The sequence below is a fragment of the Lithobates pipiens genome, unplaced genomic scaffold (genome assembly GCF_037356315.1).
Source record: "Lithobates pipiens isolate NorthernLeopardFrog02 unplaced genomic scaffold, aLitPip1_a1.2 Scaffold_13, whole genome shotgun sequence".
NCBI lineage: Eukaryota > Metazoa > Chordata > Amphibia > Anura > Ranidae > Lithobates > Lithobates pipiens.
The window spans coordinates 13778427-13790767 of NW_027507718.1; the positions used below are offsets into that span (position 1 = coordinate 13778427).

The 12341-nt window shown below is 47.1% G+C and overlaps 1 protein-coding gene across 2 annotated transcripts in view; it reads left to right on the plus strand.

Annotated features, from left to right (window-relative positions):
* KIF27 (kinesin family member 27) overlaps positions 1-12341 on the plus strand; it is a 144114-nt gene that overhangs the window by 17051 nt on the left and 114722 nt on the right. For both annotated transcript variants that reach the window (XM_077474864.1, XM_077474863.1), the window contains exons 3-4: positions 4048-4248; positions 8816-9774. In XM_077474864.1, coding sequence (XP_077330990.1) covers positions 4048-4248; positions 8816-9774 — 1160 coding nt within the window. The remainder of the gene's footprint in view (positions 1-4047; positions 4249-8815; positions 9775-12341) is intronic.

Below are 12341 nucleotides of genomic sequence, written 5' to 3' on the forward strand. Positions count from 1 at the left end.
CCGTCCATCCCTGTGGGTCCATCCATCCCTGTGTGTGTGTCCATCCATCCGTGTGTGTGTGTGTGTGTGTGTCCATGCATCCGTGTGTGTGTGTGTGTGTGTCCATGCATCCGTGTGTGTGTGTGTGTGTGTGTGTCCATGCATCCGTGTGTGTGTGTGTGTGTGTGTGTGTCCATGCATCCGTGTGTGTGTGTGTGTGTGTGTGTGTGTGTGTGTGTGTCCATGCATCCGTGTGTGTGTCCATGCATCCGTGTGTGTGTGTGTGTGTGTGTGTGTGTGTGTGTCCATGCATCCGTGTGTGTGTGTGTGTGTGTGTGTGTGTGTGTGTGTGTGTGTGTCCGTGCAGCCTGCCTGTGTCCGTCCAGCCTGCGTCCCGTCCAGCCTGCGTCCCGTCCAGCCTGCGTCCCGTCCCGGCCCGGCCCGTCCCGGCCCGAGCCGAGCCTCCGTCCTTCAGCTCTTCGTCGGCGGCCATTCTAGGATTCAAAAGCCGCGCCTCCGTCGGTGATAGGCGGAACACTCAATTTCCCACTGACTGCTGGGAAATTGAGTGTTCCGCCTATCGGATGTCCGTGATAGGCGGAACACTCAATTTCCCAGCAGCCTGTGTTCCGCCTATCACGGACATCGTCTCATCCTCGTCCGTAGTACGAGGATGAGACGATGTCCGTGATAGGCGGAACACAGGCTGCTGGGAAATTCAGTGTTCCGCCTATCACAGGCGAAGGCGGAGGCGCGGCGTTTGAATGTTAGAATGGCCGCTGTCTGTCTGCTCGATACGCTGATCGAGCAGGCAGACAGCGATGGCTCGAGTATAAGCCGAGGGGGGCACTTTCAGCCTCAAAAAAGAGGCTGAAAATCTCGGCTTATACTCGAGTATATACGGTACATGTTTTATATAGCCCCAACAGTTTGTGCAGCACTCAACAAAATAAAGGCAGACATTACAGTTACATTACAATTACATTACAATTTAGTACAAGAGGAATCGGAGGGTCCTAGTCATTACAGCGTACAATCTAAAAAGTGAGGACCAATTGATACAAAAGGTAATAGCTGTGGGGGATGAGCTGATGGAGGAAGTAAAACAGTGTTAGAAGCAGGATAGGCTTCTTTAAAGAGAAGGGTTTTCAGGGATCGCCTAAAGAGGGATAGATTAGTGGACAGTCGGACAGATTGGGGTAGGGAGTTCCAAAGAATGGGAGAAGCTCTGCAGAAATCCTGGAGGCGAGCATGGGAGGAGGTGACAAGGGAGCTAGAGAGCAGGAGGTCATGGGAGGACCGAAGAGAGCGGCTTGGTTGGTATTTTGGGACTAGGTTAGTGATGCAGCTGGGGGCAGTTATGAATGACTTTGTAAATTTATTGTTAGTACTTTGAATTGTATTCATTGGGTGAGTGGAAGCCAGTGGAGGGATTGGGAGAGAGGGGTGGAGGACACTGAATGGTTAGTAAAGTGGAAGAGTCTTTCAGCTGCATTCATTATGGACTGCAGGGGGGATAGTCTATGAAAAGGTAATCCAATGAGGAGGGAATTGCAGTAGTAGAGGCAAGAGATAACCAGGGAGTGAATTAGAAGCTTGGTGGTGTCATTAGTTAAAAAGGGGCGTATTTTGGAAATGCTGCGTATGCTAAGGCTGTATGCTCTGGACAGGGATTGGATGTGGGCCTGAAAGGACAGTTCAGAGTCTAAGGTTACCCCTAGCATCCTGGCATGTGGCGAAAGACTGATAGATGTGCCATTGATCTTGAAAGAGAAGTCGGGGGAAGGGGCATGTGGAAGAGGCATGTGAGGGAGGAAATATTAAGAGCACAGTTTTAGCTTCAGTTTCAGGAAGTGGTTTGACTTCCAGGCTGATATGTCTGTTACTAAATCAGTGATGCGTGAGGAGATTGATGGAGTGAGCTGAAGGGCGGAGAGATAGATTTGGGTGTCGTCGGCATATAAATGGTATTGAAAGCCATGGGAGGCTATCGCCTGACCCAGCGAGGAACTAGAATAGTAGAGGTCCAAGGACAGAACCTTTGGGGACCCCAACGGTAAGATGAGTTGGAGAGGAGCAAGTGAAGTTGTAAGTGACACTGAAGGTGCGATGAGATAGGTAAGATTTGAACCAACAGAGAGTGCAGCCATGGAGACCAAGCAAATTGAGTTTTTTGAGGAGGAGGGGGTGATCAACTGTATCAAAGGCAGCAGAAAGGTCCAAGAGTAAGAGTACGGAATAATGACCGTTGGTTTTGGCTGTTAGTAAGTTGTTTGTGAGTTTTAGGATGGCAGTTTCTGTGGAGTGCTGTGGGCGAAATCCAGACTGAAGTGGATAAAGAAGGTTATTCTCAATGAGGTGGTCGCTCAGTCGGTTGTAGACTAAACATTCAAGGAGTTTGGAGACAAAAGGGAGTAAAGAGGTGGGTCTTGGGTTGTTAGGATTGGTGGGGTCTAGTGAGGTCTTTTTTGGTATGGAAGTGACTAGCGCATGTTTTAGAGGGTTGGGGAAGATGCCATTGTAGCGTGAGAGGTTGAAGATATGAGTTAAAGAGTGTTGGATAGAGTCAGATGGTGACCGTAGTATTTGAGAAGAAACAGGGTCCAGGGGGCAGGAGGTTAGGTGGGTGTAAGGCCGCATACACACGGGCGGACTGTATGGCGTACTTAGTCCGTCGAAACACATTTCAGCGGACAGTCCGCTCGTGTGTGGGCTTCAGCTGACTTTTTCAGCGTGCAGTCTGGCGTACTAAGTATTTCGGATTTTTCGAAATTCTGTCCGTCGTACTTTGGTTTCAGCGGACAATCCGCTCGTCAGTAGGCTAGTTCGACGGACTAAGAATGGCGCATGCCCAGAAAGGATTTACACGGCGGAAGGGTGCTTTGCTGTGTATTGGACTTCCTATTTCTAGTCCCGTCGTACGTGCTGTACACGTCATCGCGCAAGCTTTCGACGGACTGTTTGTGCATCCGTGTGTGGTCAAGTCCGTTCAGTCGAAAGTATGACGGACTGTCCGTCGAATTGTATGACGGACTAAGTACGCCATACAGTCCGCCCATGTGTACGCGGCCTTAGAAAAAAGTTTTGTGACTTCCTCTATAGTAGCTGGGTTAAAAGAGGGAAGTATTGGTTGTGCAGGAGGACAAGGAGTGTAAAGTGAGGAAGATATCTGTAGAAAGGAGATCTCGAGACGAATTGTCTCAATCTTATTTTTTAAGTGATTAGCAATCTCCTGGGCAGTGAGTAAGTTAGTGGGTGGAGGTAATGGAGGACGAAGTACAGTGGTAAAGGTAGAAAAGAGTTGGCGGGGACAGCGATAGAGGGTGTTAATGAGAGTCATAAAGTAGGTCTGTTTGGCAGCATGCAGGCAGGAATGGTATTTTTGGAGGGCAGATTTATATTGACTGAAATCTTGCTGTGACTTAGTCTTATGCCACAGACGCTCAAGAGCACGGCTACGTTTTTGAGGCTTATGGTATTGTCTGTCTGCCGGCGTTGTAGCGGTCGGAGCCCGGAGCCTGATTCTGTGTGCAGTGAGGGGGGCGAAGGTATCCAGGGTGGATGGCAGTGAATAGTTGTAGATAGAAGTGGTCAGGTTGGAGCAGGACAAGGATGAGATTTTGTCATAGAGACAATCTGTAGCAGAAAAAAAGTAGAGAAGGGTTAAGATGGTGAAGGTTTCTACGGGTAATAGTTTGGTAGTTGGAAGGCATGGAGGAGGCAGGCAAGGAGGAGGCAGGCAAGGAGAGAGTGAAACTAATAAGGTGGTGATCAGATAGAGGAAAAAGAATAAAGAATATTGTTGTGCGGAAGTGCATAGGTAGGAGAATATGAGGTCAAGGCAGTTGCCAACAGAGTGAGTAGAAGCGTGTGTCCACTGTTTTAGGTCAAAAGATATAGAAAAGTATTTGCAGTTATTGTTTATTATAGTTATTTTTATTTATTTAGTTTATTTTTCATGGGAAATTCACAAATGTGACATAATGGCTGTCTCTGCAGATAAGGCTATATATGTCAACAGTTATGTAAAGTTTCCTGAAATAACTGTAACTGTGTTTTGTATTCAAGCTTCTGTTGCTGATGAAGAAAAGGGTATAATTCCACGTGCCATCCAGGAGCTCTTCCAGATGATCTCTGAAAACCACAACACTGACTTTAACATTACAGTGTCTTATATAGAAGTTTACAAGGAAGATCTGCGGGACCTTCTGGAACTTGAAACGAATGTAAAAGATATTCACATTAGGGAAGATGAGAAGGGAAACACAGGTACTTATATTAATAAACCAAAGTCGGATTCATGTTTAATATATATTTGTTGTTTTACCAGTGGCCTCATTAACTTACATATTACAAATTCCAACTATTGTGCTTCCGTTGAAAAGGTATAGTGCTAGATGAAATATTTTGGTAAACTGCATATAGCAAATGATAAAGGCTCTTATTTTAAACCTGGGGCGCACTTGAATTATTTTTTTTTTTTTATTGTTCAACCCAGCAGACTTAACAAAAAAACAAAACTGAGGAGCTCTCTGTACTAAGTATCCAATGGTAGTACAGCAATCTCCCCACTAAGCTATTGTGTTCTGACTGGGGGACTGCCCCCCCCCCCCCGCCAGAAGCAATCAAACAAAACTGAGTAAGAAAAAAAAAATAATTTTGACTCCAACTCCATGAGCTTTATCAAACCAAAAAAATCCTTTTTATTAACATACTAGAATGTGACACTTCATTAAAAATATACCCAAAACATAAATTTACATACACTTCCACCTCACTCACATACACAGGCATAGTGACCCAATGATATGGATAAAGATAATATCACCATACATGTATTTCTACAAAGCAAGTATAGACAAAGGTATCCCTCCAGGAATCGTTGGGTAATGGTTAACATCATGGATAATAGTCCTTACGTTGGTACATGTACATCACAGGGAACCTTATTTCTTCATCGTGGCAAATTTTAGTAGATATATGGAGAGGAAGCATAGAAGTCACTAGGAAAGTTCCTAGTATAGAAAATGCAAAACCCCCCCTCAGAGGGGTCAGCATGGTATAATGGTCTAGAGGAGGAAATAAACATTAGAAGCTTGAGATAACATCAGATAAGGTTATATAAGCAAAGTCCATTTCATCTATGACTGCAAGCATGTCATGAGTCTCCCCCAAACTCCAGCATTAGATCAGGCCAAAAAAAGCATTCCCTGTGTCCATGAACCATAGAAATAATCAATCCATGTCTGAGAAAATAGATAGAGACAGCACAGTTCCATACAATTCACATGGCCAAATAAAAATATTGGTGTCAATTTCCTATGGGGTGTATAGGCATTGATACTTATCGGTTCCTGATGCTTGTAAGTAGGGATGCACCGAATGGGTTTTTTGGTGCCGAAACAGATACCGAAAATGAAAAATACACTAGGCCGAAAACCGAAACCGATACCGAAACAGCACCGATACCGAAAATGACTGTTTTTTAAAAAATATTTTTATACAGGAGGTGGTCAGAGACTGGGGACATGGTACAGGAGGTGGTCAGAGACTGGGGACATGGTACAGGAGGTGGTCAGAGACTGGGGACATGGTACAGGAGGTGGTCAGAGACTGGGGACATGGTACAGGAGGTGGTCAGAGACTGGGGACATGGTACAGGAGGTGGTCAGAGACTGGGGACATGGTACAGGAGGTGGTCAGAGACTAGGGACATGGTACAGGAGGTGGTCAGAGACTGGGGACATGGTACAGGAGGTGGTCAGAGACTGGGGACATGGTACAGGAGGTGGTCAGAGACTGGGGACATGGTACAGAAGGTGGTCAGAGACTGGGGACATGGTACAGGAGGTGGTCAGAGACTGGGGACATGGTACAGGAGGTGGTCAGAGACTGAGGACATGGTACAGGAGGTGGTCAGAGACTGGGGACATGGTACAGGAGGTGGTCAGAGACTGGGGACATGGTACAGGAGGTGGTCAGAGACTGGGGACATGGTACAGGAGGTGGTCAGAGACTGGGGACATGGTACAGGAGGTGGTCAGAGACTGGGGACATGGTACAGGAGGTGGTCAGAGACTGGGGACATGGTACAGGAGGTGGTCAGAGACTGGGGACATGGTACAGGAGGTGGTCAGAGACTGGGGACATGGTACAGGAGATGGTCAGAGACTGGGGACATGGTACAGGAGGTGGTCAGAGACTGGGGACATGGTACAGGAGGTGGTCAGAGACTGCATGCATGGTACAGGAGGTGGTCAGAGACTGCATGCATGGTACAGGAGGTGGTCAGAGACTGCATGCATGGTACAGGAGGTGGTCAGAGACTGCATGCATGGTACAGGAGGTGGTCAGAGACTGCATGCATGGTACAGGAGGTGGTCAGAGACTGGGGACACGGTACAGGAGATGGTCAGAGACTGGGGACACGGTACAGGAGATGGTCAGAGACTGGGGACACGGCACAGGAGATGGTCAGAGACTGGGGACACGGTACAGGAGATGGTCAGAGACTGGGGACATGGTACAGGAGATGGTCAGAGACTGGGGACACGGTACAGGAGATGGTCAGACTGGGGACACGGTACAGGAGATGGTCAGACTGGGCACACGGTATAGGAGATGGTCAGAGACGGAGGACGTGGTACAGGAGATGGTCAGAGACTGGGGACACGGTACAGGAGATGGTCAGAGGCTGGGGACACGGTACAGGAGATGGTCAGAGGCTGGGGACACGGTACAGGAGATGGTCAGAGACTGGGGACACGGTACAGGAGATGGTCAGAGACTGGGGACACGGTACAGGAGATGGTCAGAGACTGGGGACACGGTACAGGAGATGGTCAGACTGGCGACATGGTACAGGAGATGGTCAGACTGGGGACACGGTATAGGAGATGGTCAGAGAAGGAGGACGTGGTACAGGAGATGGTCAGACTGGGGACATGGTACAGGAGATGGTCAGAGACAGAGGACGTGGTACAGGAGTCATCCCCCATTGCAGCCAGTGTGCCCCATTGCAGCCAATTGCAGCCAGTGTGCCCCATTGCAGCTAGTGTGCCCCATTGCAGCCAATTGCAGCTAGTGTGCCCCATTGCAGCTAGTGTGCCCCATTGCAGCCAATTGCAGCTAGTGTGCCCAATTGCAGCTAGTGTGCCCCATTGCAGCCAATTGCAGCCAGTGTGCCCCATTGCAGCCAATTGCAGCCAGTGTGCCCCATTGCAGCCAGTGTGCCCCATTGCAGCCTGTGTGCCATTTTGCAGCCAGCCTGTGCACTGTGTGCAGGGAAGAGAGCCGCCTTCGCCGCCTGTTTGATCGCAGCGCCGGGAACATCACAGCTTTCATTTCAATAGCTGTGTGTTCCCGGCCGCGCGCCGTCACACGCAGCCCCTCCCCCTTGTCCGGGCACTTTGATAGACAGATCATCCATCCAATCCTGCGGATGATCTGTCTATCTAAGTGCCCGGACAAGGGGGAGGGGCTGCGTGTGACGGCGTGCGGCCGTGAACACACAGCTATTGAAATGAAAGCTGTGATGTTCCCGGCGCTGCGATCAAACAGGCGGCGGAGGTGGCTCTCCTGCGCTATACACCCCCCATGATGGGCGTCACCAGGGGCGGAGCCCCGCCCCCACCCAGGCCACGCCCCATTTTCGGCTCCATTAACGGCCGTTTTTCTCTTTCGGCAAATTGCCGAAAAGGGCATTTTCGGCCGATATGTTTCGGTGGCCGAAATTTCGGTGCATCACTACTTGTAAGGGTTCCAATACCAACTTGTTTTGCAGGGTTTGCATCCAATTCCTGGATGGGTGAACATTAGGTCACTGTGAAGAGGTATTCAGTGGGTGCATGCCTGGCCAGTTTTCGCCAGACACAGGCCGGCTGCTTCAGAGGCAGATTAGAGGATGGGCTGGCCACCATGTGCAACTATGTCTTTTAAAATGTCCGCTGGGTCATGCGTGCCTGCCACGTCGACCGTACAAATGTGCCAGTGCACAAACGCCAATGTGCATGCTCCATCACGCCTACCTGACAGAGCCCCCCTCCTCCCCAGTGATGCTAAGCTTTGCAGCCATGGCAGAAATTATACCCCCGTTGAAAATACCTATTCAAGTGAATGGAGGCACAGCGGAAATATCTGCACTCCCTCAGTGAGCGATCGGTACCAATCGCTTAGCGTGTTCATTTGGGGTGGTATGGTCATTCAGGATGGTGAGCCCCCCCCCCCCCCCCCCCCCCGCTCACCATCCTGAAATAGCCCGCATGTATGCCCTCAGCAGCTGCCACAGGGAGAGGAGAAAAAACGGCAACACTGCGGGGGGAAAGAGGCACACAGGGGTCCCAGACAGTAGGGTAAGGGGTTACTGATACTAGAACCAATCCTCCTGCAGTACAGCCAGAGGAAGAAAAGAAAAGTAGAAGCTAATAGCACTGCACAAGAGTCACACGTGCCAGCAATAAGGCAGTACTGATAGGTCCCCCCTTTTGAACTGATGAGGCCTGTGCCCAGTAGAGGAGGGCTGGTTGTACTGCTTTACCAGCAGCTCTGATTGTAATACTTGCATTTTATACGCATGTAATGGCTTTTATTCAGTAAAACAAAAAGTTTTTGCTCAATGGACAATTACTGTACACATCATCGTTTGCTTTTACTTTTGTCTGCTCTAAACTGCTAAAACTGACCTATAGTTCTGTAGGCTATTGTACAATATTGTTCTTTTTACCTGATTTATAAAAAAAAAACTGCTCTAGTCCTAATATTGATTTGTCACATGTATATGCATGCATATATCTAGTCTTCTCATCTGATTAACATTATTTTATTTTGGGTTTTCAAGTTATCATTGGTGCCAAGGAAAGCCAAGTAGAAAGTGCAGATGAAGTTATGAGTCTTCTAGAATCTGGAAGTGCAGCACGGCACACTAGTACCACGCAAATGAATGAACATTCCAGTCGTTCTCATGCAATCTTTACAATTACCATATGTCAGCAAAGAGAGAAAAACAGCAGTGAAAGTACTACTGCAAGGTCAGTTCAGATGATCACATCAAAATTTCATTTTGTGGACTTGGCAGGCTCAGAAAGAGTGACAAAAACTGGAAACACAGGAGAGCGATTTAAAGAGTCAATCCAGATAAACAGCGGTTTGCTTGCCCTGGGCAATGTAATAAGTGCATTAGCTGATCCCAGGCGAAAAAGTGCACATGTGCCTTATAGAGATGCTAAGATTACTCGCATTCTTAAGGACTCCTTAGGTGGAAATGCCAAAACGGTCATGATTACATGCATTAGTCCTTCTACATCAGACTTCGATGAGTCTTTAAATTCTCTTAAGTATGCCAACCGAGCTAGAAATATAAAAAACAAGCCAATAGTAAATTATAACCCAGACTGGGACAGAATGGATGAAATGCAACTGGAAATCAAAGCACTTAGGGAAGCTTTACAGAACCAGCAGAGCAGCAGGGTAAGTCGACAAAGCCAACTGTCTCAAGACTGGGGCCAAGAAAAGAGCAAGATTGGAGCTCTAGAAGAGCAACTTGCACAATTTCAACTCGAGTGTTACAACCACAGACTCTGTACAGAGGAAGCTTTATCTTTATTCCATGAATTTAAGGTCATGTCTGGCCTTACGAAATCCCAAAAGAATCGACTTGAGAGCTGGCTAGTTTTGGCAGAGGAGCTAAGAAGTGAGACAGCCTCTATTCCTGGAACTGATGATGCAATTGCCAGTGGCAGAGGGGAACCACATCATATCACCATACTACAGCTTAAAAGGGAGCTAAAGAAATGCCAGGTATATGGCGCTTTTTTTTTTTTTTTTTAAAGATTTGAAACACAAATATATTGTTATAAACATTCACTGACATTTTTGGCAGCATTTTCCATATACAGTGCCTTTAAAAAGTATTCATATCTCTTGAAATTGTCCAAATTTTTTCATGTTACAACCAAAAACGTAAATATATATTGGGATTTTATGTGATAGACTAACATAAAGTGGGACATAATTGTGAAGTGGAAGGAAAATGATAAATGGCTTTCAAATCTTTTTACAAATAAATATGTGAAAAGTGTTGCGTGCATTTGTATTCAGCCCCCCCTTTACTCCGATACCCCTAACTAAAATCTAGTGGAACCAGTTGCCTTGAGAAGTCCCCTAATTTAGTAAATAGAGTCCACCTGTGTGTAATTTTATTCTCAGTATGGCTGGGTTCACACTGTTGCGGGGGGAGATCCGGATGTGATTCGCACCGCAAATCACATCCGATCTCCGTAGCGATGCGAGTACAGCCATACAGATAGTATGGCTGAATTCGCATCGCTCCCGCAGAAAACTCGCACAGGACCCTTTTTTTGGTCCGCAACAGAATCGGATCGCATGGGGGTTCACACCATGCGATCCGATTCCTGTGCGAGTCGGCAGATCGCACTGCGATATGCGGACGGATCTGGGGGTGTCATTAACATATCATTGACACTCCCAGCCGTCCGCATAGGGCAGTGTGAACTGCCGGCGGGAGTAATGCGATGCGGGAAAACGCTGCGGATTCGCGGCGTTCCCGCATCGCAGCGGTGTGAACCCGGCCTATAAATACCGCTGTTCTGTGAAACCTTCATAGGTTTGTTAGAGAACCTTTGTGAACAAACAGTATTACGAAGGCCAAGGAACACACCAGACAGGTCAGGGATAATGTTGTGGAGAAGGGGCAGGGTTAGGTTATAAAAAAAAAAAATATCCCAAGCTTTGACAATTTTACTGAGCACTGTTCAATCCATCATCGGAAAATGGAAAGAGTATGGCACAACTGCAAACCTACCAAGACATGGTCATCCACCTAAACTGACAGGCCGGGCAAGGAGAGCATTAATCAGAGAAGCAGCTCTTGGTAACTCAGGAGGAGCTGCAGAGATCCACAGCTCGGGTGGCAGGATCTGTCCACAGGACAACTATTAATCATGCACTCCACAAATTTGGCCTTTATGGAAGAGTGACTAGAAGAAAGCCATTGTTGAAAGAAAGCCATAAGAAGTCCTGTTTGCAGTTTGCGAGAAGCCATGTGGGGGGACACAGCAAATATGTGGAAGAAGGTGCTCTGGTCAGATGAGACCAAAAATGAACTTTTTGGCCTAAAAGCAAAACGCTATGTGTGGCGTTAAATGAACACTGCACATCACCCAGAACACACCAGCCCCACCGTGAAACATGGTGGTGGCAGCATCATGTTGTGGGGATGCTTTTCTTCAGCAGGAACAGGGGAGCTGGTCAGAGAGGTGGATGGAGCCAAATACAGGGCAATCTTAGAAGAAAACCTGTTAGAGTCTCTTAGAGACTTGAGACTGGGGCGGAGGTTCACCTTCCAGCAGGACAACGACCCTAAATGTACAGCCAGAGCTACAATGGAATGGTTTAGATCAAAGCATATTCATGTGTTTGAATGGCCCAGTCAAAGTCCAGAGCTAAATCCAATTGAGAGTCTGTGGCAAGACTTGAAAATTGCTGTTCACAGATGCTCTCCATCCAATCTGACAGAACTTGAGCTGTTTTGCAAAGAAGAATGGCAGAAATGTCACTCTCTAGATGTGCAAAGCTGGTAGAGACATCCCCAAAAAGACTTGCAGCTGTAATTGCAGTGAAAGGTGGTTCTACAAAGTATTGACTTGGGGGGGCTGAATATAAATGCACACCACACTTTTCACATATTTATTTGCAAGAAATGTTGAAAAACATTTATTATTTTCCTTCCACATTGCAATTATGTGCCACTTTGTGTTGGTCTATCACATAAAATCCCAATAAAAGACATTTACATTTTTGGATGTAACATAAAAAAATTAGGAAAATTTCAAGGGGTGTGAATACTTTTGAATGTGACAGTGATTTATTCTTGGCAAATCATTTTACTTACAGAAGCTGCGTATAGTGGCAATTGTAAATGTTCAGGCTCAACTTGTTTAATTGTGGTGAAAAAGTGTTTTTGCACAGTCTCGGCTCTTGCAGGGTCAGTGGTAATTAAATTTTTTTAAAAGATGTGTTAAAAACCATTTGCCTGGTATGAATCTCCATGAGCAGTTACTGCAATTTGATTTGAAAAAAAAATCCAGTGATTCGCTACCTCAACGTGGCAAACATAAAAATTATGGGGCTTCCACACTGCAAGGGCAGGGGATGTCTCCACTGGTCCCCCGCTGAACAGGCAAATGACAGAGCTGATACAGACACAGCCTGTAGTTTCTATGGGTGGTCGGATGGAAACTGACCTTTTGCATCCGATTGTCATTCGATCTGCCAGACGGATGGGATATAGATCCCCATCCGTCTGTTTTTAACAGATCAGATGCCGGCTGGGTGACAGCGGACAC